This window comes from Arachis hypogaea, chromosome 20 (genome assembly GCF_003086295.3).
Source record: "Arachis hypogaea cultivar Tifrunner chromosome 20, arahy.Tifrunner.gnm2.J5K5, whole genome shotgun sequence".
In the NCBI taxonomy this organism is placed as follows: Eukaryota; Viridiplantae; Streptophyta; class Magnoliopsida; order Fabales; family Fabaceae; genus Arachis; species Arachis hypogaea.
Genome location: NC_092055.1, coordinates 252,613 through 277,606, shown reverse-complemented (window position 1 = coordinate 277,606; position 24,994 = coordinate 252,613). Strand labels below are relative to the sequence as shown.

At 34.9% G+C, this 24,994-nt stretch overlaps 5 protein-coding genes across 6 annotated transcripts; 3 read left to right on the top strand and 2 right to left on the bottom strand.

Annotated features, from left to right (window-relative positions):
- Nucleotides 1-2,573: 2,573 nt before the first annotated feature.
- LOC112783775 (pentatricopeptide repeat-containing protein At5g15010, mitochondrial) lies at nucleotides 2,574-4,569 on the top strand. The gene has a single exon (XM_025826843.3). The coding sequence runs from the start codon at nucleotides 2,879-2,881 to the stop codon at nucleotides 4,352-4,354; it is 1,476 nt and encodes a 491-aa protein (XP_025682628.1). The 5' UTR covers nucleotides 2,574-2,878; the 3' UTR covers nucleotides 4,355-4,569.
- A 2,197-nt stretch (nucleotides 4,570-6,766) lies between these two features.
- Nucleotides 6,767-7,915, top strand: LOC112783776 (NDR1/HIN1-like protein 13). The gene has a single exon (XM_025826844.3). It carries the CDS (start codon nucleotides 7,078-7,080, stop codon nucleotides 7,693-7,695), a length of 618 nt encoding a protein of 205 aa, XP_025682629.1. The 5' UTR covers nucleotides 6,767-7,077; the 3' UTR covers nucleotides 7,696-7,915.
- A 1,998-nt stretch (nucleotides 7,916-9,913) lies between these two features.
- Nucleotides 9,914-16,113, top strand: LOC112782509 (rop guanine nucleotide exchange factor 14). Its single transcript, XM_025824919.3, has 8 exons — nucleotides 9,914-10,157; nucleotides 11,040-11,164; nucleotides 13,345-13,737; nucleotides 13,865-14,019; nucleotides 14,111-14,185; nucleotides 14,268-14,537; nucleotides 14,889-15,242; nucleotides 15,627-16,113. Exons 2-8 carry the CDS (start codon nucleotides 11,083-11,085, stop codon nucleotides 15,996-15,998), a joined length of 1,701 nt encoding a protein of 566 aa, XP_025680704.1. The 5' UTR covers nucleotides 9,914-10,157; nucleotides 11,040-11,082; the 3' UTR covers nucleotides 15,999-16,113.
- A 172-nt stretch (nucleotides 16,114-16,285) lies between these two features.
- On the bottom strand, nucleotides 16,286-19,481 carry LOC112782510 (pectin acetylesterase 8). The gene is made up of 14 exons (XM_072231576.1): nucleotides 19,220-19,481; nucleotides 19,011-19,093; nucleotides 18,762-18,891; nucleotides 18,602-18,681; nucleotides 18,437-18,523; nucleotides 18,229-18,353; nucleotides 18,098-18,158; nucleotides 17,949-18,002; nucleotides 17,800-17,877; nucleotides 17,615-17,720; nucleotides 17,404-17,549; nucleotides 17,251-17,338; nucleotides 17,055-17,123; nucleotides 16,286-16,515 (listed from the first exon to the last, which is right to left on the bottom strand). The coding sequence occupies exons 1-13, from the start codon at nucleotides 19,341-19,343 to the stop codon at nucleotides 17,080-17,082; spliced, it is 1,206 nt and encodes a 401-aa protein (XP_072087677.1). The 5' UTR covers nucleotides 19,344-19,481; the 3' UTR covers nucleotides 16,286-16,515; nucleotides 17,055-17,079.
- A 1,257-nt stretch (nucleotides 19,482-20,738) lies between these two features.
- Nucleotides 20,739-24,410, bottom strand: LOC112782511 (pectin acetylesterase 8). 2 transcript variants are annotated; one of them, XM_025824924.3, is made up of 13 exons: nucleotides 23,945-24,410; nucleotides 22,880-23,026; nucleotides 22,703-22,785; nucleotides 22,453-22,582; nucleotides 22,292-22,371; nucleotides 22,123-22,209; nucleotides 21,920-22,044; nucleotides 21,789-21,849; nucleotides 21,633-21,686; nucleotides 21,472-21,549; nucleotides 21,287-21,392; nucleotides 21,060-21,205; nucleotides 20,739-20,984 (listed from the first exon to the last, which is right to left on the bottom strand). In XM_025824924.3, the coding sequence occupies exons 2-13, from the start codon at nucleotides 23,001-23,003 to the stop codon at nucleotides 20,856-20,858; spliced, it is 1,203 nt and encodes a 400-aa protein (XP_025680709.1). In that variant the 5' UTR covers nucleotides 23,004-23,026; nucleotides 23,945-24,410; the 3' UTR covers nucleotides 20,739-20,855. The 2 variants fall into 2 exon arrangements, with proteins under 2 accessions (XP_025680709.1, XP_072087676.1); XM_072231575.1 differs by lacking the exon at nucleotides 23,945-24,410 and adding an exon at nucleotides 23,675-23,870.
- Nucleotides 24,411-24,994: the final 584 nt, after the last annotated feature.

Here is a 24,994-nt window from a genome sequence, read left to right as displayed (position 1 = left end):
TAGCCAATTTAAAAGCAATGCCTTGAAGTCTTCTTAATATAGTTCTTTTGTTCTTGAAAATGTCCCCAAACACATTAGTATTCTAGTCTCTAAGAGAATTCTTGAAACTCACAGTACTACTAGTCCAAGAGGAAGAGACATCTCAAAAATTTATGACCAAATTATTGAAATTCGGGTGTGACAGCCAAGCCACCACAAAGTGAAAAGTTTGCCGATTCCTGTTATGTATAGAAGTAGCATAAGGTTGCAGGCAGATGGGAGTATGGTCAGTGCAGTAATTCGGCAAATGCTTCAAGATCCCTTCCAGGAAAGTTAATTGCTAATTTAAATTACTCGAGCCTCGATCTAATCTCTCGACAAGGTTCTCCCTTTTTCAAGTGAACGACCAACAAACAAAGTCCATATCAACCAGCTCGCATTCAGAGATGTATCTTTGGAAGTCAGAGCACACATTATGCGTAGCATTCACAAAATCCCTTTGACACTCATAGTCATGAAAGATAGCATTAAATTTACCTAATAAACACTAAGGAAGGTTTATATTTCTATCCAGGGATCGCAGCTTGTTCCAAAGATTCTCTCTACTAATGCGTTGGGGGCTTCCATATACCACAAAGAGGAGCCGAGGAATCAAATCAACACCAATAACCTTGAGATGAACTAACTGGCAATTTTGCTCCAAGACATCAACTTTTTATGTACTAGAGTCCCAAAGGCACTAGACACCACCAGAACGTCCATTGACTTCGACAATGAAGGAGCTATCAAAACCAATTTTATTTTTGATCTGTAAACCATGCACCCACTAATTTGAGATTCTAGCAAAATCCTGAAATTAGCATCATATTCCTTTCTGGGGTCTTTGATGAGAGAGTGGAAAGTTTTGCTATTAGCACCCCGGCAATTCCAACAATAACATTCATGATAACAAACTAAAAGGAAAAAAGTCACCAACGACTAAATCAAACCTGGGCATGAGGCCCCGACTTGTCGTGTTGCTTACCCAGGAAATTATCACTCTTTTTACTTTCTTGTCACTAGAATCAAGCATAATCACATCCGTAGGTCTTTCAAGGTATTTTCTGGCATCATGATCCGTCACGAGAGTCAGCTGAAAGCCAGAAGAACTTGCATTTAACATTAAATGATTATTCCTTACTGCAAAACTTTCCTGACCAGAAAATACTTGCTTCATAGCATCATAAGCTTCATATTGTTCCTTTTGAAGATGTCATATATAATTTATCACTACCCTTCCATGTCTTTTGCTTTTGGAGATTTCTTCTTTGGAGTCATAAGAATAGGGATCTTAGAACCTTCAAGAGAAGGAGGTGGAACCTTGCTATTAGAGGTGGGTTTCACTCCTTTGTCAGCACTGTGGGCACCAGCTTTGTTATGAAGGCCTTTTTTACTACTTTGTGAGTTTTTACCGGCCCCAATCTGTAATATTTTTTTGAGTAGATTAACTTTTATTGTTCACAACATGGGCTTTTCAGGACCAAGCCCATTAGACATATTCAAGGCCACGATGACATGGAATTCTTAGACGTCATGTCTGTTTTTTCCTCGTGCAAGGTATTGAATCGCGAGCCGTTAGCATTAATGGCCATATCTCCCTCATCATCTCTTTCCTGATTTATAGGAAGATCTTGATCAATCATACCTCCGATCTTTCCTTAATTATTTAGGATATTTTTTCGCCTAATATGGCGTTCAACCAATATCCAAGGCCCAAAATCAGGAGGAGCTTCATTTCCTCAAGGATCACTTCCAATTTCTTAGTTCTTTTCATTTTGGTTATTTTTTTCAGTGGAGGTTTGGTCTCGAGAGTCTATTTATTTTTCTTCACTTTCGGTCTCCTGATTTACTGTCTTCTCCATCAGATTATCAGTACATATATTTGTTTGATGACCATATTTATATTGGTTGGTTGATTCTTCTCAACACATGGAGTAGCAATCTCCACGTCTTTATTTGGTTGATTTAAGTTAACGTTAGATCTAATTCTAACTTTTTTAGTATTGCGTTGCACCAAATTTTTTTTCTATTTAAAAATTCTAGTAGAGCCTTCTTTAGTCATGATCAAAATATGGTTCAAATGGTGATTAATTAAAAATAAAAGATATATAAACAAAATATTAAAATAATAAATATATTTAACCTTTTACTTTGTTAGAACATAGAAAATTAATTAGGACAAAGTAACTAAAGCGCCATATAATAGTTTTTAGAGAAAATGATAAATAGGTCTTTGATTTTTTTGTCCGTAGATATTTATATTCTTGAAGATTAAAAAATACATTTAAATTCTGACTTTTTCAAAATCTGAACATATCGATTTCTAAGTTTAATTTGTCCTATTTTAAAAATTCTCATACTTATACATAAATGCATCTATATATCAATCAAATCAGTACAACGAAAATCATATTTAATTTTTTCATTTAGTCTACTAAATCCAAATAAACATAGAATCAGTGTATTAGATTTTGAGAAAGTAAAAAATTTAAATATATTTTCAAATTCTTAAAAATTTAAATCTCCCCCGATCAAAAGCTCTTTCTCATTTTCTCTAGTTTTCAAAACGAAAATTCTCGTATTTTATAAATTTGATATAAAAAAAGAAAAAGAAAAGGAAACGGAAACAGAAAAAAGTTGTGCTTATTTTGCAGTGTTCCCAGTTACCGGCGAGTTTGGACTGGCCGCAATCGTCGTCGCCAGCCTTCTGTGCTTCCGCCTCTGCCAGTCTACAGAGACCCGAAATTATCTCAATTCAAACATTCAAACATTCGATATTGGTTTCTCCAATTCAATCTAAGAAATCTGTGATCCTCTCTCGAGTTGGGGTTTATCTCAAAACCCAAAATCAAACCCAATCATGGAGGCATTGGCGTCAAACCCCAGAAGAAGCACTGCCTCCAACAAACAGCAACAAGAAGCGAAGATTCCGAAACCCCAACGACCGAACCAATTCCCATCACACCGGGACGCGGTGCACGTGTCCCCAAATGCGAGAAAACTGTGCGAGCTGCTGACGCGAACCCCTCCTAACGACATCGAAACTGCCCTAACTAACTGCGGGATCCGGCCTTCCCACGATGAGGTCCACGAGGTCCTCGGGCTGTGCTACAGCGTGCCGTCGTCGGCCGTGAAGTTCTTCCGGTGGGCCGGGCAGCTTCAAAAGCACTCGGGCCACGCCTGGAACTTGATGGTGGACCTGTTGGGGAAGAACGGGGTGTTTGAGTACATGTGGGACGCCATCAGGTCCATGAAGCAGCAAAAGCAGCTGGCATTGCCCACCTTTGTCTCCGTTTTCGAGAGCTACTGCACTGCTGGCAGGTTCAATGAAGCCTTTATGAGCTTCGATGTTATGGACAGGTACGGCATTCAGCCCGACGTTGTTGCCGTCAATTCCCTCCTCAGCGCCATCTGCCGCGAGGATAATCAGACAACCGTCGCATTGGACTTCTTCCACAAGATCAAGGGCAAGATTCCTCCCGACGGGGATACTTTCGCCATTTTGCTGGAGGGCTGGGAGAAGGAAGGAAATGCCGCCAAGGCCAAGAGCACGTTCGGCGAGATGGTGGTTAGAATTGGTTGGGATAGGAAGAACATGGCTGCCTACGATGCTTTCTTGATGACATTGGTTCGTGCATTGCAGGTTGATGAGGCTGTCAAGTTCTTGAAGGTGATGAAGGACCATGACTGCTTCCCAGGTTTGAAATTCTTTACCAATGCTCTTGATATTATCATCAAGCAAAACGATGCCGCTAATGCTGTTATTTTGTGGGATGTCATGCTTGAGAGTGCCTTGGTAGTCCCTAACTTAGTAATGTACAATGCTGTCATTGGCTTGCTTTGCAATAACAATCAGATAGATCACGCCTTTCGCCTGCTCGATCAGATGGCCTTTCAGGGTGTTTTCCCTGACTCCCTCACTTATAACATTGTTTTTGAGTGTTTGGTGAGGAACAAGAAGGTTCATGTGGCCGAGAGGTTCTTCAACGAGATGGTGAAGAACGAGTGCCCGCCCACCAGTACCAACTGTACCTCGGCCATTGCAATGTTCTTTGATCGTGATGATCCTGAGGCAGCGCAATCGATTTGGACTTACATGGTTGAGAATCATATTAAGCCGCTCAGTGATGCTGCCAATGAGGTGCTACTTGGTCTTTGTCAGCTGGGCCGGCTCTCGGAGGTGAAAAGGTCAGCAGAAGACATGCTGGATAGGAAGATCATGATATATGAGTCCACAATGGCAAAGTTGAAGGATGCATTCTATAGAGATAGTAGGACTGCGAGGGACAGATATGACAGTCTGTCCAGGAGGTGGAAAGCTCATGGCAAATTGTAATTTAGACAAACCTTTTCTTTTTGTGTTGAACTTTTCAGTATATAGCCATCACTGACTGAGATAGTGTTAAATGAGTTTTATCCTTTCACTCCCTCGCGGTAAGCCTTTCCCTTTGAAATTCTTTTGCATCGGGAGTTATTTTTGTTGTCTATAGTCTTTCTTCCATTCATATTACATGTTTATGTTAAATGTTTACAGGTGGTCATTATTCTTGATTCTTCTGTCTTCTATTTCATGTTCATGAGGTTGGTATTTTTGAAGTTGGCAACAGTGCTACTTGAGAATTGAGATGAACTTCATTGAGGCTCCTGAATTGTAGTTTCTTTGTGCGTGAGGATTTTGAGTTTCCACATATTATGGAGTTACCATAATATGAATTGCTTTGTATGCGTGAATAATTTGCTTTGAAAATAACGTTAGTATTTTAGCTGGAGGTTAAGTCTTCACCTCAATGGTACGGGTGATGACTTGTGATGTGGTAATCACGAGTTCGAATGCTGGAAATAATCTCTCCACTTGTGGTAGTAAGGTTGCAAATAAGCCTACCTTCCTTAAACACCATCCACTGGGAAAGCCTAATGCTTTTACAGTTCTGCCCAGCTTTATCTTTCACTCATTCACACTCTGGTTCTCTGGCTTTTTTTATTTGTATCACCCGTACAACCATGGTGGAGTTTCTATATTTTCATTCTCCAGCAATTTCCCCCTCTTCTTTTGCTCAAAATGCTTTAATATGTGAGCTTACCAAGCTTGGCAATTTTGGTTGCCTTCCATTACAGTTCAGATTGCAGAAGTACTGTGATCTAATACTCATGAAGTATTGAGTGTTACAAAGGGGTAGCAGCATATCTGGTTACTATTTGTAATATGGAATTTTTACTAATTATATGTGGGTCTTGAATGCAAACGCCTCATGTATCATGTCCTGTCATTTTTGTCATCACCTTGGTGATGCAAATGGGGAACATGGTATTGAGGATCCAACTTTTATAGTTGAAGGATAAAAGCTCCTTTAGTGGTCTGCATGCCACTCTGAGGGTCTTGTTTTCTTTTAAGTTTGGCAAACTTAGAAGGAAAAGTTCAATACCAGGTGGATACCTGTGATATTGTTCTTCAATTTGGAGAGATCATCAATTTATTTTTGCAAGTTTGCCATGCTCTTGAAGAGATTAAGAATTGATTGACAGGAGCAATCTTTCTCCAGAGCCACAGGACTTAACAATAGTCCTTGTCTCTGTTTTGGTTAGTTTGTGTTTATCTTCTATTTTTCTGATCTTCAATTACCTTTGAAAGTCGTCCGCAAGATTGTGCTGCAAATGCCAAGCCCCGGCAGTTGTCGTTGCAAATATTTGACAAGCATGAGCAGCATTAGATGGCCAACAGTTGGCGCAAGGGTTGATGTTTGAATTCTCACATTTTATTCAAGGTTTCCTGTTTAGTTATTCTTGTGATTTGTGAATGTTTGGAACGGTGGTCATTCTTATGAAAGCTTTACTTAAACCAAATGTAAGCGTGAGGCACTAGTGCACTAAACTAATGTTAAGTGCGGTCTGTTTATTCGGTTTTCAGTATCAAATTATGCACAGGAATTATCAGTGTTTGTACGATGTTATGATTCTGTTCTATAGTTCACACATTCATCGCTTAATGCGTGCAGCTATCGTTGTAATGTATGATTGAATATGTAGTACAAACTTGCAAGCAAACTGTTATTAGTTACCTTGGTTTGTTCTATTACACTGCACTTGTGAAAAATTTCATGGATAAAGCTGATTCGTTTCTAGACCTTATTAAGGCTTCTCATAGTTTGCGAATCATTCTGTTAGTTTTGTACCCTTAACATTTATGCGTCTGATAAAGCAGTTGCTGCTTTTTTATGTAAAAATGGTCTAACTAAATTCATGTATATATATTTTTATAAAACATAAGTTGTACTTGATAGAGTGCTTAATCAGGTTTAAATAAGAGGGGGAATCAGTATATAACTGAGTGTGATTCATACGCGTTACATATCCTAGACATAAGATTTGCAGTGTTTATTTTGAATGTGTAACTCTGGATACAGTCACCTAAAAATAGGAAAACGTTCTTTTACAACAAGTTTGTTTTTAAAGCAAGGGGGAAAAATGTATATTTACTATTTCTTTATAATCTTTTATGCTAGTGTTTACTACTAAGACGTAAAGATAAAATGTTATTTGCTAATCTAGAAGTGTGTATAAGGTTGTAAATTGTAATTCTCCCCAAGTAGGAATATGTACTAGTTAATATATGCTTTACGCATGCAAGTGTGGACCCCCTTATACTTGAGAACAGAATTTGCTATGAAGGCAGAGTAAGAAGAAGGATTTTGCATCTAGCAATGCAAGTTTGGTATTTTACCTTTTCACAATTAACATATAAACCAAGATTCCCAGTTCATGGGTAATATTTGCTATATGGCAATTGAAGTTTCTAATCATATAAACAGTAGGGAAATCATAGTCTCACAAAATTTGAATATATTCTTAACAGGATCAAATGCTTTAAAGTTGGGAAAGGAATTAAACGAAGATACTAAAACCCCATTGTAAATAGAGATAAAGAACCCAAATTGTTTATGTGCTTCATGTTCTGAAGCCAAACTGCTCTCTTTTCACCACAACACAGAGCAAAACAGAGAGAAAGCAGAGCAGTGGGAAAAAGAATGTTTTAGTCCCTCAAGACTGATTGATTCATGCTCTATGCCTACGGCTTTCAAGAGAAAACTCGACCTCCATCGGCGGCAGGGCCGAACGAACCCCTTGATCTGGCTAGCAGCGATCCTATGCACCATCATAGCCATAGCAGTTGTGATTGCAGGGATAGTAGTTTTCATTGCATACTTGGTCATCCATCCAAGAGTACCTGTGATCAGCATCACCAATGCTCATTTAGACCTTCTCCGGAACGACTACGCCGGCCTCCTCCAGACACAGCTCACAGTCATTGTGAGGGCTCACAATGGCAATGCCAAGGCTCATGCTACTTTCTCTGACATAAGCTTCAACATCAGCTTCCAAGGCCAAGGCATAGCCGTGCTCGTTGCGGATTCTTTGGAGGTTCCTAAGAATAGTACTAAGGATCTTAACTATGTTATTCAGTCTTCTTCCATTCCTTTGACTCCTGATCAAATGGAGAAAGTGGATGATTCTTGGAAGAAGAATGAGATTGCCTTCGATTTCAAGGGAAATGCAAGGACTCGGTGGAGGATAGGGCCTGTAGGATCTGTTAAGTTCTTGTGCCGCTTGAACTGTCAACTCAAGTTCCATCCTTTGAATGGCAGCTATATTCCAAATAGGTGCACCTCAAAATCAAAATGAATCTCTTCTTATTCTCCTCCTTCTTTCATAATTCAACTTACATATTCTTATTTTTCTTGCCTATGTAGATATTATTTCAGCTAATAAAATTCAGTATCTATTCTTAGATTCTTTGCTTTTCAAGTAGATTGTCATGTCTTAATATTTCTTCATGTGTAACTCAGCAAACATGTCTCAGTGTTTCATAATATATTTCCGGCATGAAACCCTTCTCCTTTTATTTTTATATTTTAACTAATTTGGGTGGTCGACTAACAATAAAATAGAGTGAAAACAGAAAAGAAATTTTTTTTTTGTTGTACTTAAAAGTGAGAAAGTTTGATATATTATTTTGCAGAAATTACAAAATAAGTTCATCTTTTATTTATTTAATTTATTTTATAGTTAATTTTAGCTGGCAAACTTTATTATCACTAATTTTGTTTTCAACTTACACCCAAGTAAGCAAACAAGGGTCAATGAGTTACAGCTCAAATGATATAGTATTTCCATACTCAATTAAGAGGTTGCGGGTTCGAGTCTCCTATCTTTGATAAAAAAAAGTAAGCAAACAAAGAAGAGGGAAAATATTACGAAATTCAAATTGAGAGTTAATAGTGAAAGATTCATCCGTAAGGAAAAGACAAGTAAAATCCAAATCCTTTCTTCAACGTTGAAAAAGTGTCAATGATTTGCACCTTTTGCTTCTTTTTGGAAACTTTCTAGTGAAGCTTTGCTCTCTCGAGCATATTGTAGGGTAAGTATTAGGTATTTGGCAATACCTTTGTTGTTAAGTTTAATGGTAACACCTATATTGTTTTTAATTCATTTCCCTCTTTTTGGATATCTCTAATATATTAGTATTTTAATATTTCAACTTTCAAGCTTGTATTATATATTAAAAAAAATGAAAAAATAAAAGTTGTTATGAAATAAGGGATAAACAAAAAGATAATTACTGAAATTGAAAAAGAAAAGATAAATTAAAATAAAAAAAGTTTAAAATTAAATACAAAGAGAATTATTTTATTTTTTTATTTAATTTTTTGATACAATAAGATAGAAACTCACTAAACTTAACTTATTCACATCTAGTTCATAACTGAATCAAAAGGACTCATTAAACATTCTACCTATTTTTTTGATATAATAAGAGAGACTCAATCACTCACTCAATTTCACTTATCTACACTATGATTTTATCACGAAATTAAAAAGGGGGATTTTCACACCTCTAATCACTCAATGACGGCTATAATAATAATTTAAAATGTATTTATAACATCTTATTAGATTAAAATAAAAGAAATCTTAAACTCATTAAAATAAAATCTAATCTAGTAATTAAATAAATAAAATCAAAATATATAAAATTAAATATAATATTCTAATACTTAAAAATATAAACTAATAACTACTAAATAATACTTAAATTCTTTATATCACGAACATTTGAAGCATGTATCAAAAGTATATCATAAAACGTATCATATCTTATATTTTTAAAATAAAAAAGCTCAAGATTCAAGAGACAACAAATTTTATTATTTTTTATCAGCATTTTTAATCATCAATTTAATTCTTTTAGTCTGAACCTACTTTTAATCTACACTTTTAAATATTGATGACTAAATGATAGCACAAAATAATAAATTTTATTCATCCTCTAACATTTTTGTTTTAATATTTTATTGCTATCTGTGACTTTTTATTTTTGAAGAGTAAAATCATTATTATTGAAATATCTATAGCTATATCTTCACTTATTTTATTTATGAAAAAAGCATAATTGAAATTCAAGTATAAGTGTATAACAAAACATTAATAACCTAACAAAAGTGAGATATAAATATTTATTGCGATAACGCCCTTTTTCAAATTCAAATTCTTAACTTTCTTTTTAAAATAAGAAAGTTAAAGACAAACCTACCCCTTGATTTTGTAGTGTAGGCCACTAAAAATAAAATTATAAAATGTAAACGTTAAGAATTGAATTGTTTGGGCCAAGGAAATGAGAATATGTGGCAACATAGCTTAAGATGTAGACACATCATACATGGAATGGTAATGACGGCGCTATCGTTGAGCCCCCTCATGAATAGGGCCCACTTTGGACCCAAACGTAAAATGGGCCCACTTGAGCCCGATTTCTCGCGGTCGGTGTTCCTACAATCGTGACCGTAGAAACTTTGACGATAAAGATTTATTTGAGAAGAATGCATTGGGTGGCATCACGTTCACATCACATCACATCAACTTTGAATGCTTGATATGCTGCTCTTGTTGTTTCTCTCACTATTAAATGCAAACTCACATCGCTCCATTACTGCATTTCTTCTTGAATTCAATTCAATCTCGTTTTCATTCTTCATTCCTCTATCCTCGATAAGCTCGTATAGAAACTTGAAACAAAGCACCTTCAGAAAATTAAAAACGCCATTGAAGAAGTAGTGAAGTTTGAACAATAATTTTGGTGTGCTCAGGTATAAAATTTTCTTAATGCTTGTTACGTTTTACGCTTCTTTATTTATCTCTCCAAGTGTTCTACTATAACTTCAGCTCCATCTTCGCTGAGCTTCTCCATTTTCTTTTGATTTAATTTTTTAGTATCCGTTGAAACATTTTGATTTTGAATAAAAAAATATTATTATAAAAAGAAAATGAAGAAGGAAAGAGGAATGCTATGAGACCAGTAACTTTTGTGATTTGTAGCCATTAAATAGTCATCAATGATAATTTTAATAGTATAAGATTGGTGTGAGATTTCATCTAATGGCTCACTTTTTTTGCTGGTTACATACTGCTAGCCAGAATTTAACAAAGTTGTTCGCCTTAGACTTTTCCAGAAGGAAAAGGTGTAATTGTAACGTGTAAATCTGGGATGGGCACATGGATGGTGCAGATCCCTGTTTTCTTGGCTTTTTTGACCTCATCTTGATTACTACCTTCAAAAGGTTTCCATAAGTAGTGCCTTTTTTCCGCTCAAACACACTGCTTTTTCTATTTTACTTTCCCGTATTCTTTTCCCCTAACTTTGCCTATTGCATAATTAATTAATTAATCCCTTCTTAACATAACACGTGACATCCGTGTACTTGATGATGAAGATTAATATGATTTATAATAATAAAGTTACGTAGAAATATAATATTCTCACATGAATGCATGATCAAACCAAACATTTTGCGTAGCCTTAGATTTGAATTGATTAATGTCTCTAATTGTATGTGTATCTTTTGTATTGGATCGGTGCTTGAGCTAAAAGCTGTTTTCTTAATAATTATTAATTAGACAAAGATATTTGATATGAGGATACAATTAATTGTTGGAAATAAATTTATTTGGATAACATATATTTGCAACAGTTTCTTTGAAGCAACAGTGTCGTTTCTTTGAAGGAGGAAAAGGATGTTAGTGATGAAGAAAAGACTAGCTTGCTGCACCAGGACACCCAAAATTAGCACTGATTTTGATCGTGACCACCAAGCCAGTAAGTTCCCATACTCCTCTTAATAAAATATTATTATTATTCAAAAAAAAAAATGTTTATCGTTAATATAACCATATCATCAGGGCGGGACAATCCAAATTAAATCAAGGGACGATAAATGTTGCATATACACGTACATCTTTCTTTTCTAGTATTAAGAAAAAATATAAAAAGTTATAGTAGAAAATTTCTAGTATGATTTCTCAAAAATAAATATATGAAATCTCTCCTAAAAATTTGAATGGTTATAGTAGAAAATTTCACTGAAAGAGTTTATATATCACTGTCACTACCTGATACTATACTAAGTTCCCACGTAAAATAAATAAATAAATAAATGACTACTTAGTGTCAGTTTAATACGAGAGTATTAGCCCGTTTGGAAAGCTTCAAAAGTAGTTTTTTTGAACTTTTAACTTATGAAAAGTAGTAGTATTAATGTTTGGTACAATTTTTAAAACTAAATTGCAGCTTTTTAAGAAGCTATTTAGGAGCTTATAGAGAAGTTAAAAAAATGACTTCTCTCATAATACTATTACTTTTTATCACATTTCTATAAAATAAGTATTTTTAAAGCTAAAAATCCAAACACAAAATAACTTTTTTATAAGCTACTTTTAATATAATCATTTATTGTTTAAGCTATTTTGTCAAAAAGAGCCCAGTTTGAGGAAACAACTTATAAATAGCTTAAATAGCTTAAATAATAAATGACTATATTAAAAGTAACTTATAAATAAGTTATTTTGTATTTGGATTTTTAGTTCTAAAAGTGCTTATTTTATAGAAATGTGATAAAAAGTAATAGTATTATGAGAGAAGTAATTTTTTTTAACTTCTCTGTAAATTATTAAATAACTTTTTAAAAAGCTGCAATTTAATTTTAAAAATTGTACGAAACATTAATACTATTACTTTTCATAAATCAAAAGTTCAAAAAAATTACTTTTAAAACTTTTTAAACAGGTCCTAAGTGACCTATAAGCGCCTAAGATTTTCAAAGATTCATGATGTTGCACGTCAATTGATTAGGTGCATCTATAGATGCAAATTTTAGAAGTATACAGCGTACAATGAATGAAGCGAATGAAGGGTGTAGTGTGTGTACCCCACTTACTAGTTACTAGCTTGGTCTCTGGGTCAAATGTACATTTATTTAATTGGGTTGTGCCTACTTACTTCCTCTGCAACTCCCCCTGCCACAGGCAAATACAAATTCAATTGAGGACTTTCAAAAATTGAAAACTATGCATACACTGTACTGTATCTTCGGATTTGGATTGGGATGGAGATTGTGGATTGTACCTCTTTCTTCCCTACCTTTCAAGAGCTACATGTAGTTCCAAATTAATACATAGATTTTAATAAAGTATAATATTGCAGAAATAGATAAAATCACTTCTAAATAAATACGGGTAATTAGTAATTACTTCCTGATTAATCAATAAATTAAATTAAAACTTTTGGTAAATGTTGGAACATTTAATTTAAAAATATTGGGCAACACCAAAAGATTTTATACTTTGAGTTTGAGAATAAAATTAAAACTTTTAGTAATGTTGGAACATTTAATATGTTTTTCCTTTTTTCCTAAAATGAAAAGTTCTCATAGTGCTATTTTATTTTATTCAAAAAGTTAACCACGAATTGATAAAAAGGATTAGCGTCCAATCTCTTCAAATCTAGTTGCATGTGACAAACTTGACTAATGCTCTCTTGTGTGATTTTGAACCTGAGTGCCTTATTGTGTGGCATGTCTTCGTGGAAGCATTTCATACAACAATTGTGTACTAAGATTATTTTGTCTAAACATATTTAAGTATTAACTATAACCAACCGCTTATGTTTGTGTTATAGTTTTATTACTTCACATGTCTTTAGATAAACAATTTCTCAACATTTAAGACTGAAGAGGACAGGATAACTAACACATGTTCTATATTTCTTGTCCCTTGTCAATGTTTTCTAAATCGTCCAGCAGAGATGTTTGACCTGCTAAATAATTATTGATGTTGAATATAATGACCTTGGTATAACTCTGACTCCTTATGAGCTCGTGCTTTTAAGAAGCTTGATAATAACTTTGTAAAATGCTGCTGAGTAGCTTTTGTTAAAAATAGCAACAACCAGCAAACCACCCAATTAATTGTTTGACAACTTTTAACACTGGAATGTTTCAGGGATTATGACATATGATGGCCTTGAGAGTTGCATTCATGACAACCAATCTTCTGAAGATGAAAGCAGAACTAGCAGAGGAGATGGATGTATAACCGATTCATTCAATGACGATGACTTCAGTTGTTCATCCAGTAAAGATACTTTCAGATCATTCTCTTCACAATGTTTGAAAATGAAAAGGGATGACGAACAAGGATCGGAAGAATGGGAACTCTCTCAGAGTCCTCAACATTTTTATGTCAAAGAGAAGCCTGCTTATGCTATGCAGTGTTCGGATGTGGAAGCCATGAGAGAAAAGTTCTCAAAGTTGCTGCTAGGTGATGATATTACAGGAGGAACTAAGGGCCTCAATACAGCTTTAGCTTTGTCTAATGCCATCTTTAGCCTATCAGGTTTGCTTTCGATGCATTTTACCTTTTTTCAATCTCTCACTTCCATTTATATATGAGAAAATTACATATATTTTCAAAAAAATTTGTCTCTGAATTTAATATGAGTTTGTAATCCCAAAATATGCAGTGACGGTGTTTGGTGAGTTGTGGAAATTGGAACCGTTACCTGAAGAACGGAAGAGCAAATGGCAAAGAGAAATGGACTGGTTGCTGTCTCCTACAAACTATATGGTTGAGTTGGTTCCTGCAAAGCAAAATGCTGCCAATGGTGGAATCTTTGAGGTATTGTTTCATTTGATCTGGAATGGAAATGATTTAACATTTTATATGAATCACACTGCAGTACAATAAGATAGTCATCGTGTTTGAACAGATAATGACCCCGAAAGCTCGTTCTGATGTCCACATGAATCTTCCAGCACTTCAGAAATTGGACTCTATGCTTATTGTAGGTCAAAATCTTCATTTTATAAACATCCTGTAGAATCACTATGTAGACTGTATTGACATCTTAATGTTTTGACTGACAGGAGACACTAGAATCCATGGTGAATACTGAGTTTTGGTATGAAGAGGGAGGAAGCCGGGCAGAAAGGAGGAGCATGAGTGTAAGACAAAGCAAAAGATGGTGGTTGCCCTCACCCCAAGTACCAAGTACTGGGCTTTCGGAGACTGAACGAAAGAGGTTGATTCACCGGGGAAGGGTGGTACACCAAATATTCAAGGCTGCCAAATCGATAAATGATAATATTTTGCTTGAAATGCCTGTTCCAACAATTATTAAAGATGCACTTCTAAAGGTGAGACTTGGAACTCTGGAGACTTGGAATTATATGTTTTTGTTAACCTCAACCACTATATTCCCAATAGTGACGATTCAAGATACCAGAAAAATAGGATGAATCTATGGTTAGGTATAAATGTATAAAGTATGAACATGAATAGAACATTCCATTATAAGGAATAGTATTGGTTGTTAATTCTTAATCTGGTAACACAAGAAAATTTGCAAGTTTTTTCATTCTTGGATCAAGAAATATGCAATCATAATGCTAGATAAACTTTCTGTGCACTGTAATGCAATCTTCATTGAATCATAGGTAATGCAATCTTCATTGAATCATCGACTAAAATAATCTCTGCATTTTCAGTCTGGAAAGGCAAGCCTGGGAGAGGAATTGTACATGGTTTTGACAGCTGAATCAAGCAGTGGAGAAGAAATGCTCAAGTATCTTAATTTAAAAACTGAACATAAAGCCTTAGAGACTGTTAATAAATTAGAAGCCGCTATGTTTTCATGGAAAGAAAGAATGAGAATTACACAAGAAGATAGTGGCAAGTCCCCACTACGAACCTCATGGCCTTTCATGAAGGACTCCATGCCAAGTACCGAAAAGGTGGGGCTGTGGTTGGACCGCGCACAAACTCTTTTAAAACTGCTTAAAAGTAGATACCCAAACCTTCCTCAAACATTTCTTGATGCTGCCAAAGTTCAGTATGGCAAGGTGAGTTTCTAAATGTTACTTATTCTAAGTTTGGAAAGTTTCCTACATACGCTTTCATTTATCTGCTTCAATAACAAGCATGTTACTGATATTTGTCCCCAAGAAAAATGAAAAATCCATGTCATATTGAATTATTGTCTACAAAGATCTTTTTAGATTGATCTTGGTTTGAAAGATCTTTTCAAACTGTAAAATTAATCTACCTTAGAATGTCATACTAAAATATCTTAAACATATTTTTTTGTGTTATAAAATGAAGATCTTTTTCCTACAAGAATGAAAAGAGAGAATTATGAGTCGTTGAGGTCCAAAAGTTTCTCCTTATCAATGGCGTGGAAAATTTTCAAACATTAAAGTGGTAATGTTAGCTGCTTCTTTCTGCAGGATATTGGGCATTCCATTCTGGAAGCATATTCCAGAGTTCTTGCAAGTTTAGCCTTAAGCATACTATCTAGAATAGGGGATATACTGCAGGAGGATGCTTTAAGCAATCCGAATTCCCCCATGGCATCAATTAATTCTTACTCTCCTGGGACAAGTCTTTCAGAATCTTGGGTGGCTAGCTCACATGTCAAGCACTCGTTGATTGATAAGATGAACAAGGCAGATGGACAGTACTGTGAATCTAGTTGCGATAGTAATTCTGATTTAGAGCTTTCATCTGCAGAGGCCAAAGCCAACTCTGTAACTAGCACACCAAGCCGTAATCGAGTTTGGTGCATTGGTAGAGAGGCTTGTAAAAGTGTGTCTCCCTGAGTATCCCCATAGGAGGCTTTTGGAGCCTAATTTTGTATATGACTAAATGTTGATAATTGTTGTTAACATATGCTTATTATTAATGCAAGCAAATTAATAGATTTTGCCTCATAAACTCTTTTGTTATGTACCATGGTGGTATATAAGAGTTTCTTTCTGACTAGGCTAAAATAAAATATTGAACATCTCAGTTATTGTATTTGGAACAAGTAGGCAATTAGGCATAAACACGAAAAGAAAAATGAAAGGAAAAGACTAGCAAATCAAGTAGAAAAAGCACAAAAAAAAAAAAAAATAGTGTGATCATATGCATAATACATGCAGTCTAGTCAATCCTGAAGGAATTCTTTATCAGGTTTAGCTCTATGATGACATCCTCCATGCTCATTCTTTCTTTTGATGGCTCCACTGAACAAGCAAGTCCAATCTTAAACAGTGAATGTAAACACTTCTCTGCATCAGAACGTCTTATTTTCTAGTTTCCCTGCTGTTTTCTGCTGCTGCTGTTCCATCTATTCTGCATGCAGAATAACTGGGTCTAAGATCTGAAAGATTTTATTTGTCAACGCCATCTTCACATAGCTATTGTTCAGTTTGCTTTGATCTTTCTGATTAAGTGATTATACAAGGTCGGAGAAGGGCCGCACTCAAAAGGTGTAATATATGCATTCTAACCTGATAATTACATTAATGACTATTTCCATGGTTTGAATCCGTGATCTTAAAATCAGACGGAGACAATTTAACCGTTGCTTAAATAACCGTAAATAGTTTAGATAAGTAAAAAATATGAGCCAACTTTATTCTTTAAGAGATCATCTCATATTTGAAAAGAAAAAGTAGTACATAAAAAGTATATACATTGGCAACATTGGTGGTCTACATGAGAGGCAACCCCCAAGGATTAATTGAAGATAAGCAGAGAATATTTTGCAGTACCAAGTATCTTAGCTTATTAACTTTTTGAAATATACAGGCAATCCCAATATATGTTTTGTATTTGCTTGTATTTTTATTAGTGAAATGAAAGAATACAACTAACTGTGGAATACTTACTTTAGTTTCTTGATTATTGTTACTTTTATGTTTGGTTGAAAACAAGAAGATAAGATAAGATGATTTTACCTACATATGATATGATATATGATTAAGAGAATATTACAACAATAATAATAATGGTTATTACTTATTACATTGAAATATAAGATCATCTAGATTTCAGGGTGGGCTTTGACATTTAAGACAGGTTTACCACAAGTAGGGTTGCATGGGAAGGCACAATCAATGTGTTGGAAAGGCTTTCGTTCATAAAACCAGTCACCAACGGCCTTAGCAATAGTCTGCAAATTAGTAATAATATAAGCAAAGCAGAAAGAAAGAGTGAGTGTGTGTTAGAAATACATACAGTATTTGCAAGCTGAGGTGCATCAGGATTGAACCAAAGCTCTTGCATTCCCGTTTGGCAGTGGATGTAGCAAGAATCTATGAACATTCCTTTTGATGGAGAGTTCTGCACCCCACTCAATGCCTTTATGAAATCCTCTCTAAACCCTGAACAAATCAAACACATTACTCATATTAACATACACACATTCATTGATTCTATTCTTTTTCACCTTGCACAGCATCTAGTTCATCAGGTGTGCAATTGCTTATGTTCTCTTTGCAGTTTTTCCAGCTTCCGTGTGGATCCGCCATGCTCGGTATCAAAATGTTTCTAATCTGAATGAAAATCACACAGATAATGTTGAGATCTTCCTACTATGATCAGCAATGTAACAGAATAATATGATCATGTCACCTGCCATGAGTCATAGGCCGCATTTACAACGAAAATGGGCGTGGCGATATCTTGTGCCACATATTGTGGGAAAAAGCACTGCACCAGAAGCAGAGGTATCAGTGCTTGCTTCTTGCTTGCACAGTTACACAAATCAATCATAGACTTACCAGGCCAGCACCATATTTTGAAGTGCAGGATTTAGACAAATACTTTGCTGATCCCTATAACAATGGACACCTCTTATCTTACTCATAATGGTGAAAAGTAGGAAAAATAAATTCAAAAGTTAAAGTAGGCCAAGAGTAGAGTAGAATACATGTGTTTCAACAACTCCATTGTAGAAATTTTCAATGTGCTTTGTTCCGGAGACATCTGGTCTGTTACACAACATATTTAAGCAAGTATCAAGTATGAAGAAGCAGAGCAAAACTAAGTAAGGAATCATACACATTGATAAAATAGCCGGCATCCGGCACGCATTTCACTCTGGCGCCATTTGGTAGGAAGGATTTGAAGCGATCGCAGTTCAATATAGCAGCCAATCCTCCAGCAGAGCATCCAGACAGAATAGCCTGTGTAATAAGTAACTGAGTGAGTGAGTGAATCATAGATGAATAGGAATAGCCTTAATGTAATGTGTGTGTCATTCTTTTACATTTTCAGCATTCTCCATTCCTTTTGCAAGTAAATGCTTAATGACTGCTTCAAAAATTCTTGCTCCTCTGAAGTGCAGATTGTTTGTCTGATTTCACAACATAAATAATATCATATCATAAGAATTTATATTTTCCATGTACTTCAGAATTTTGAAAACACTTACTGGATCAACTTCTTCCACATCACCAGTAAATGATGATCCATCACAGTACCTAATCTTGATTCTGTTCCAGTTGTAGAAATCTGGAAACAAATGCTTAACATAACATAACATAACACAATATGAATATGAATATGTGTAGTGTAACTCTGGATATACCAACCTGGATTATAATCTTGTTGGTTGTTAAGTATTCCATTAAAGCCAGACTGCATATCCATTTGTTTGGATGAACCTAAGCGAGTGTCCTTGCGTTCAAGGCAAGAAGACACATCACTGCACCATCCTCCTCCCTATTAGCAACAAAACACAACTGCTTTAAAATATGAGCCTTTCACTTTAACTTAAATCATGCATTCACCTTCCTATTCCCTAAGCATCCTAACATTTCAATTTTTGGAAAGGGATATACCTCAAGAAAAACAATCCAGCTGTTAACACCTTCGCCGGATCCCTTATCGAAGTGGTAGGCCGGTGGACTACCATCCAAACAAACTGCACAGACATGCTTAACTTGAATTTTTCCCAAACTAAATAAATGTCATTGAAAATTGAACACAGTTATAATGCTCAAGATCAAGATGATCCCTATAATCAACCACCAAAACAATTGTTTGTTACCAGCTCCTTTTGACTCTGCATCCTCCAAGTAAGTGATTGGAACAAAACCAGATCCTTCTGACTTTACCAATAACAGTACACATACTAGAAGATTTAACCATTGCCAAATTCTAGATATCTCCATTCAGCAAAATCAAATAACAAAACTTATGCATTTGAAAACAAAAACAATGTGCGTTAAGTACAAGTATCAAGATACATACATAATTAACATAATACCAAAAGATTTTGGCATGTTAGAATATATTATGATCAATCAACATTCACTATAATTATTTAGCATATCTTAATATTTATTATATGATATTACATTTTTATTATTTTGATTCTCTTGGCATTTATAAATATCCTTGTATATTGAATCATTACACACCACTTGAATACACACCAATCTTTCTCTTACCTTTCTAACATGGCCAAAGTGAAACCATAATGACATCCTTGAATCATGTATGAATAGTGAAACCATCAAAGTTGGCACTTAGCAAAAAGATTTTTTTTTGTTTTTTTCTTCTGGAATTTTGGAAATTCCCTTTCAGCTCTCTGAAAGATTACAGAACATGCAAACAGCAAGGAATAAAATATTTCCTACACTTCCAATTTTTTTTATTGACAGATATAGAGATAAGAAAGGAATAAGAGAAGATCATTTTTAGAATGGTCTTGGTTGGAAAGATTATCTTGAACATCTTTTTTTGTGTTATAAAATGAAGATCTTTTTCCTAGAAGAATGAAAAGAGAGAATTATTAGTTGAGGTCCAAAAGTTTCTCCTTATCGAAGGTGTGGAAATTTTTGAAACATTAAGAGGTAATGTTAGCTGCTTCTTTTTGCAGGATTCCATTCTGGAAGCATATTTTAGAGTTCTTGCAAGTTTAGCCTTGAGCATACTAAAAGAAAAAGGGAAAGACATATCAAATCAAGTAGAAAAAGCACAAAAATAGAAAATGGTGTGATGATATGCATAATACATGCAGTCTAGTCAGCATTTCCAGAACAAGAATCCCAAAGCTATACATGTCGCCTTCTTTGGACGCCTCCATAAGACCATAACCCATTCCATACTCTGCAATATGCTCTAGTTTGGTTAATACTTTGGAAGATATTACTAGAGGGTTGACTAAAAAACCAAAGGACCAAAAGCAAAATGATTTTCTGAATTACAAAAATGGTTCCAGTAAAATAGTTGAATTCCATGGTAGACAGGAATGATAAACTTGTCTGGTTATTACTCAAATCCAATCTTTTTCTCTTTCTTTTTAAGTGTAAATTAAACTGATCATTTCTGAGGTTAGAGATATTTTGCAGCACCCGAGTTGATTTGTTTGTTTACTCTCTTTGAAATATACAGCTAATCCCTATGTTTTGTATTTGCTTGTCTTTTTATTAGTGAAATGAAAGAATAAAGCTAATTATGGAATATTTGGATGCTGAAATGGCTAACTTACTTTAATTTCTTGATCACTGTAAGCTCTGGTCGAAAACAAGAAGATGATTGAAACATTACTACTAAAGATAAGATGATTACAAACATAAAATATGATATATCATTAAGAGAAGATTACAACAATAATAACAGTTATTACTCATTACATTGCATTATTTCCACAACTTTATGAAATATAAGATCATAAATATCTAGAATTCAGGGTGGACTTTGACATTTAAGACAGGTTTACCACAAGTAGGGTTGCATGGGAAGGCACAATCAATGTGTTGGAAAGGCTTTCGATCATAAAACCAGTCACCAACAGCCTTAGCAATAGTCTGCAAATTAGTAATAAGATAAGCAAAGCAAAGCAAAAAGAAAGAGTGAGTGCATGTTGTGTTAGTAATACATACAGTATTTGCAAGCTGAGGTGCATCGGTTTTGAACCAAGACTCTTGCATTTCCGTTTGGCAGTGGATGTAGCAAGAATCTATGAACATTCCTTTTGATGGAGAGTTCTGCACCCCACTCAGTGCCTTTATGAAATCCTCTCTAAACCCTGCACAAATCAAACACATTACTCATTAATCATTATTAACATACACTGATACACACATTCATTGATTCTGTTCTTTTTCACCTTGCACAGCATCTAGTTGATCAGGTGTGCAATTGCCTATGTCATCCCTGCAGTTTTGCCAGCTGCCGTGTGGATCCGCCATGCCCGGTATCAAAATGTTTCTAATCTGAATGAAAATCACACAGATAATGTTGAGATCTTCCTACTATGATCAGCAATGTAACAGAATAATATAATCATGTCACCTGCCATGAGTCATAGGCCGCATTTACAACGAAAATGGGCGTGGCGATATCTTGTACCACATATTGTGGGAAAAAGCACTGCACCAGAAGCAGATGTATAAGTAACATCGATCCTAAGAGTTGCTTGCTCGCTAAGTTACACAAATCAATCATAGGCTTACCAGGCCAGCTCCATATTTTGAAGTGCAGGATTTAGACAAATACTTTGCTGATCCCTATAACAATGGACACTTCTTATCTTACTCATTATTATAGTGAAAAGTATGAAAATAAATTCAAAAGTTAAACGAGGCCAAGAGTAGAGTAGAGTAGAGTACATGTGTTTCAACAACTCCTTTGTAGAAATTTTCAATGCGCTTTGTTCCGGAGACATCTGGTCTGTTACACAACATATTTAAGCAAGTATCAAGTATGAAGAAGCAGAGCAAATCTAAGTAAGGAGTCATACACATGGATAAAATAGCCGGCATCCGGCGCGCATTTCACTCTGGCGCCATTTGGTAGGAAGGATTTGAAGCGATCGCAGTTCAATATAGCAGCCAATCCTCCAGCAGAGCATCCAGACAGAATAGCCTGTGTAATAAGTAATTGAGTGAGTGAGTGAATCATAGAATAGGAATAGCCTTAATGTAATGTGTGTGTCATTCTTACATTTTCAGCATTCTCCATTCCTTTTGCAAGTAAATGCTTAATGACTGCTTCAAAAATTCTTGCTCCTCTGAAGTGCAGATTGTTTGTCTGATTTCACAATATAAATAACATCATGTCATAAAAATGTAATAGAATTTCCAAATACATTCAAAATTTTGAAAACACTTACCGGATCAACTTCTTCCACATCACCAGTAAATGATGATCCATCACAGTACCTAATCTTGATTCTGTTCCAGTTGTAGAAATCTGGAAACAAAATTCATAATGCAAACATTTGTGACAGTAACATAATATGAACATGTGTAGTGTAACTCTGGATACACCAACCTGGATTATAATCTTGTTGGTTGTTAAGTATTCCATAAAATCCAGCCTGTGTATCCATTTGTTTGGATGAACCTAACCGAGTGTCCTTGCGTTCAAGGCAAGAAGACACATCACTGCACCATCCTCCTCCCTATTAGCAACAAAACACAACTGCTTTAAAATATGAGCCTTTCACTTCAACTTAAATCATGCATTCATTTTCCTATTCTCCAATCATCCTAACATTTCAATTTTTTCGGAAGGGATATACCTCAAGATGAACAATCCAGCTGTTAACACCTTCGCCGGATCCCTTATCAAAGTGGTAGGCCGGAGGACTACCATCCAAACAAACTGCACAGAAATGCTTAACTTGAATTAAAAACAGTTATAATGCTCAAGATCAAGATGATCCCTATAATCAATCACCAAAAACATTGTTTCTTACCGGCTCCTTTTGACTCTGCATCCTCCAAATAAGTGATTGGAACAAAACCAGATCCTTCTGACTTTATTAATAACAGTACACATACTAGAAGATTTAACCATTGCCAAATTCTTGGTATCTCCATTCAGAAAAATCAAATAACAAAACCTATGCATTTGAAAACAAAAACAATGTGAGTTAAGTACAAGTATCATGACACATATATAATTATCATAAGACCAAACGATTTTGGCCAAAGTGAATTTTATATCATTTTTCAGCAATTCTCTTCTGCTCACCCTTTACCAAAAAATCAAAATTTTCTCATTTTAATGTCAGAAACCAATGAGTCAACCAATTTATATAGAACGAAAATCATAGAGGACATCCTTGAATGATTGAATCATATATGAATAGTGAACTGTCATAGTTGGCACTTAGCAGAAAGATTTTTTTTTGTTCTGGAATTTTAGAAATCCCCCTTCAGCTTTCTTGAAGATTAAAGAACATGGAATAAGAGAACATACAAGGAAAGAGAATTGTGGACAATATTGATATTGGAAGAATCAAGTACAAGAAGATAACTACAGTATATCTTTCCTTTTATTGTTTGTTTGCAAATGAAGATTATACATTTTAAATTCCTATTAATATGTCACGGGAAAAAGAAAATCATATCAATCAATATCATAATCTAAGAACCAACCAAAGTTCAGCTCAACTGAGTACAGAAAAGAGAAAAAAACTATCCCAGAAAACATAGGCTCCATTGATAAGGATATTAATGCAAGTTAATAGAGGCACCCCAACTGCCACCTTTTTGCCACCAATGGAAAATACACAAGATAGAGCTATTTCTTCTATAATATGAGTTACTATCACACCCTGCCCCTGCATGCAACCTCCTAACATATGCTAAAAGCAAATATGGTTTTGTTTTCCCATTTCTTTTCATGGACAGTTTACCACCATATTAATATAATATCAACTAGAGAAAGAAAAAGAGAAAGAGAAGTATTATTGTGTAGAAAGCAAAGCATATATATGAGCATGAATATTGTATGAAGGGTAGGCAAGTAGATGGACCTGTAATGAGAGATGGGGTTGTGGAGGAATGTGAGTGAGGGTGGAGACTTTATATAGTGCTCCAACAGTGAAAGAGTGGAACTGAATGCTTATTGAAGCAAATGGTTAATGCAGTATGAAGAAATAGGTCTTGTGAGGCAAAGTTTAATGGAATTGGAGGGAGTGTTTGGGCTTAGATTCTGGTTTTGGATTTTGTCTCTTTCTTATGAGTTGAGCTGTGAGTGTATAGTGTCAAGTGTGAAACTGAAAGGTGATGTTTTGCTCACTGCTCAGTTCAAACCACTAAAATAATTGTGTTATTTAATGCTTTCCTATTACAGTAGTGTATTTTATTCCTTTAACAAAGTTTTAATATAATTTATTAAACTCAATGAGCGTTCTAAACAAATTTATTCACATGCGTTTATCTGTGTATAAAACAATAACATGTATGGGAAGAAGCAAAGAAAAAGCATGCACGGAATATAACTGCTCTTAGCTCTGACGGGTTATTAACTTGTTATTATGTAAACGGCGCCGAATAAAAACGAAGGCAAGTGGCTTTGCCATGGACCCATGCATGCTTCTTTTGAGTACTTTTGTGCCATACATATTTGCTTGTTATCTACAATCTACAATTAAATAAGGGCATATTTGAATAAATTGTATACAAAACAAATGTACATATTTGTCAACACTCAACAAGCTAAGATACTCTTAATAATATTCATTATGAAAACAACAGCTTAGCTTGTTCATATTTGATTCTTTTCATTCAATGAAAAAGAAAAAGAAAACATTATTGGTGTTCCGTAAATTATAAAACAACATATATATATATATATATGAGTTATAAGTAAAAATTTTTATTTAATAGAATTATTTTATAAGCCGGAGGAAGGTGAGGATGACGTCAAGTCATCATGCCCCTTATGCCCTGGGCGATACAGACCAAACTAAAGATATTAAGCATAACAAATATTTTGTTCTTTAAACACATATTACATTTTGTCCTTGTTGATTGAGAATCGTATCTGTAGCTACTGCCGTTACTCTTCAGTTTTCTATTGA

Coding starts and splice junctions, on each gene's coding strand:
- LOC112783775 (XM_025826843.3), top strand. CDS start 2,879: ATGGAGGCATTGGCGTCAAACCCCAGAAGAAGCACTGCCTCCAACAAA.
- LOC112783776 (XM_025826844.3), top strand. CDS start 7,078: ATGCCTACGGCTTTCAAGAGAAAACTCGACCTCCATCGGCGGCAGGGC.
- LOC112782509 (XM_025824919.3), top strand. CDS start 11,083: ATGTTAGTGATGAAGAAAAGACTAGCTTGCTGCACCAGGACACCCAAA. Junction 14,020..14,110: donor CCAATGGTGGAATCTTTGAG/GTATTGTTTCAT, acceptor GTGTTTGAACAG/ATAATGACCCCGAAAGCTCG. Junction 15,243..15,626: donor CCAAAGTTCAGTATGGCAAG/GTGAGTTTCTAA, acceptor TTCTTTCTGCAG/GATATTGGGCATTCCATTCT.
- LOC112782510 (XM_072231576.1), bottom strand. CDS start 19,343: ATGGAGATATCTAGAATTTGGCAATGGTTAAATCTTCTAGTATGTGTA. Junction 18,524..18,601: donor ATGTGGAAGAAGTTGATCCA/GTAAGTGTTTTC, acceptor TTGTGAAATCAG/ACAAACAATCTGCACTTCAG. Junction 17,124..17,250: donor CCCATGCAACCCTACTTGTG/GTAAACCTGTCT, acceptor TATCATATGTAG/GTAAAATCATCTTATCTTAT.
- LOC112782511 (XM_025824924.3), bottom strand. CDS start 23,003: ATGGAGATACCAAGAATTTGGCAATGGTTAAATCTTCTAGTATGTGTA. Junction 22,786..22,879: donor TGCAGAGTCAAAAGGAGCCG/GTAAGAAACAAT, acceptor ATTTCTGTGCAG/TTTGTTTGGATGGTAGTCCT. Junction 21,850..21,919: donor GCCGGCTATTTTATCCATGT/GTATGACTCCTT, acceptor GTTGTGTAACAG/ACCAGATGTCTCCGGAACAA.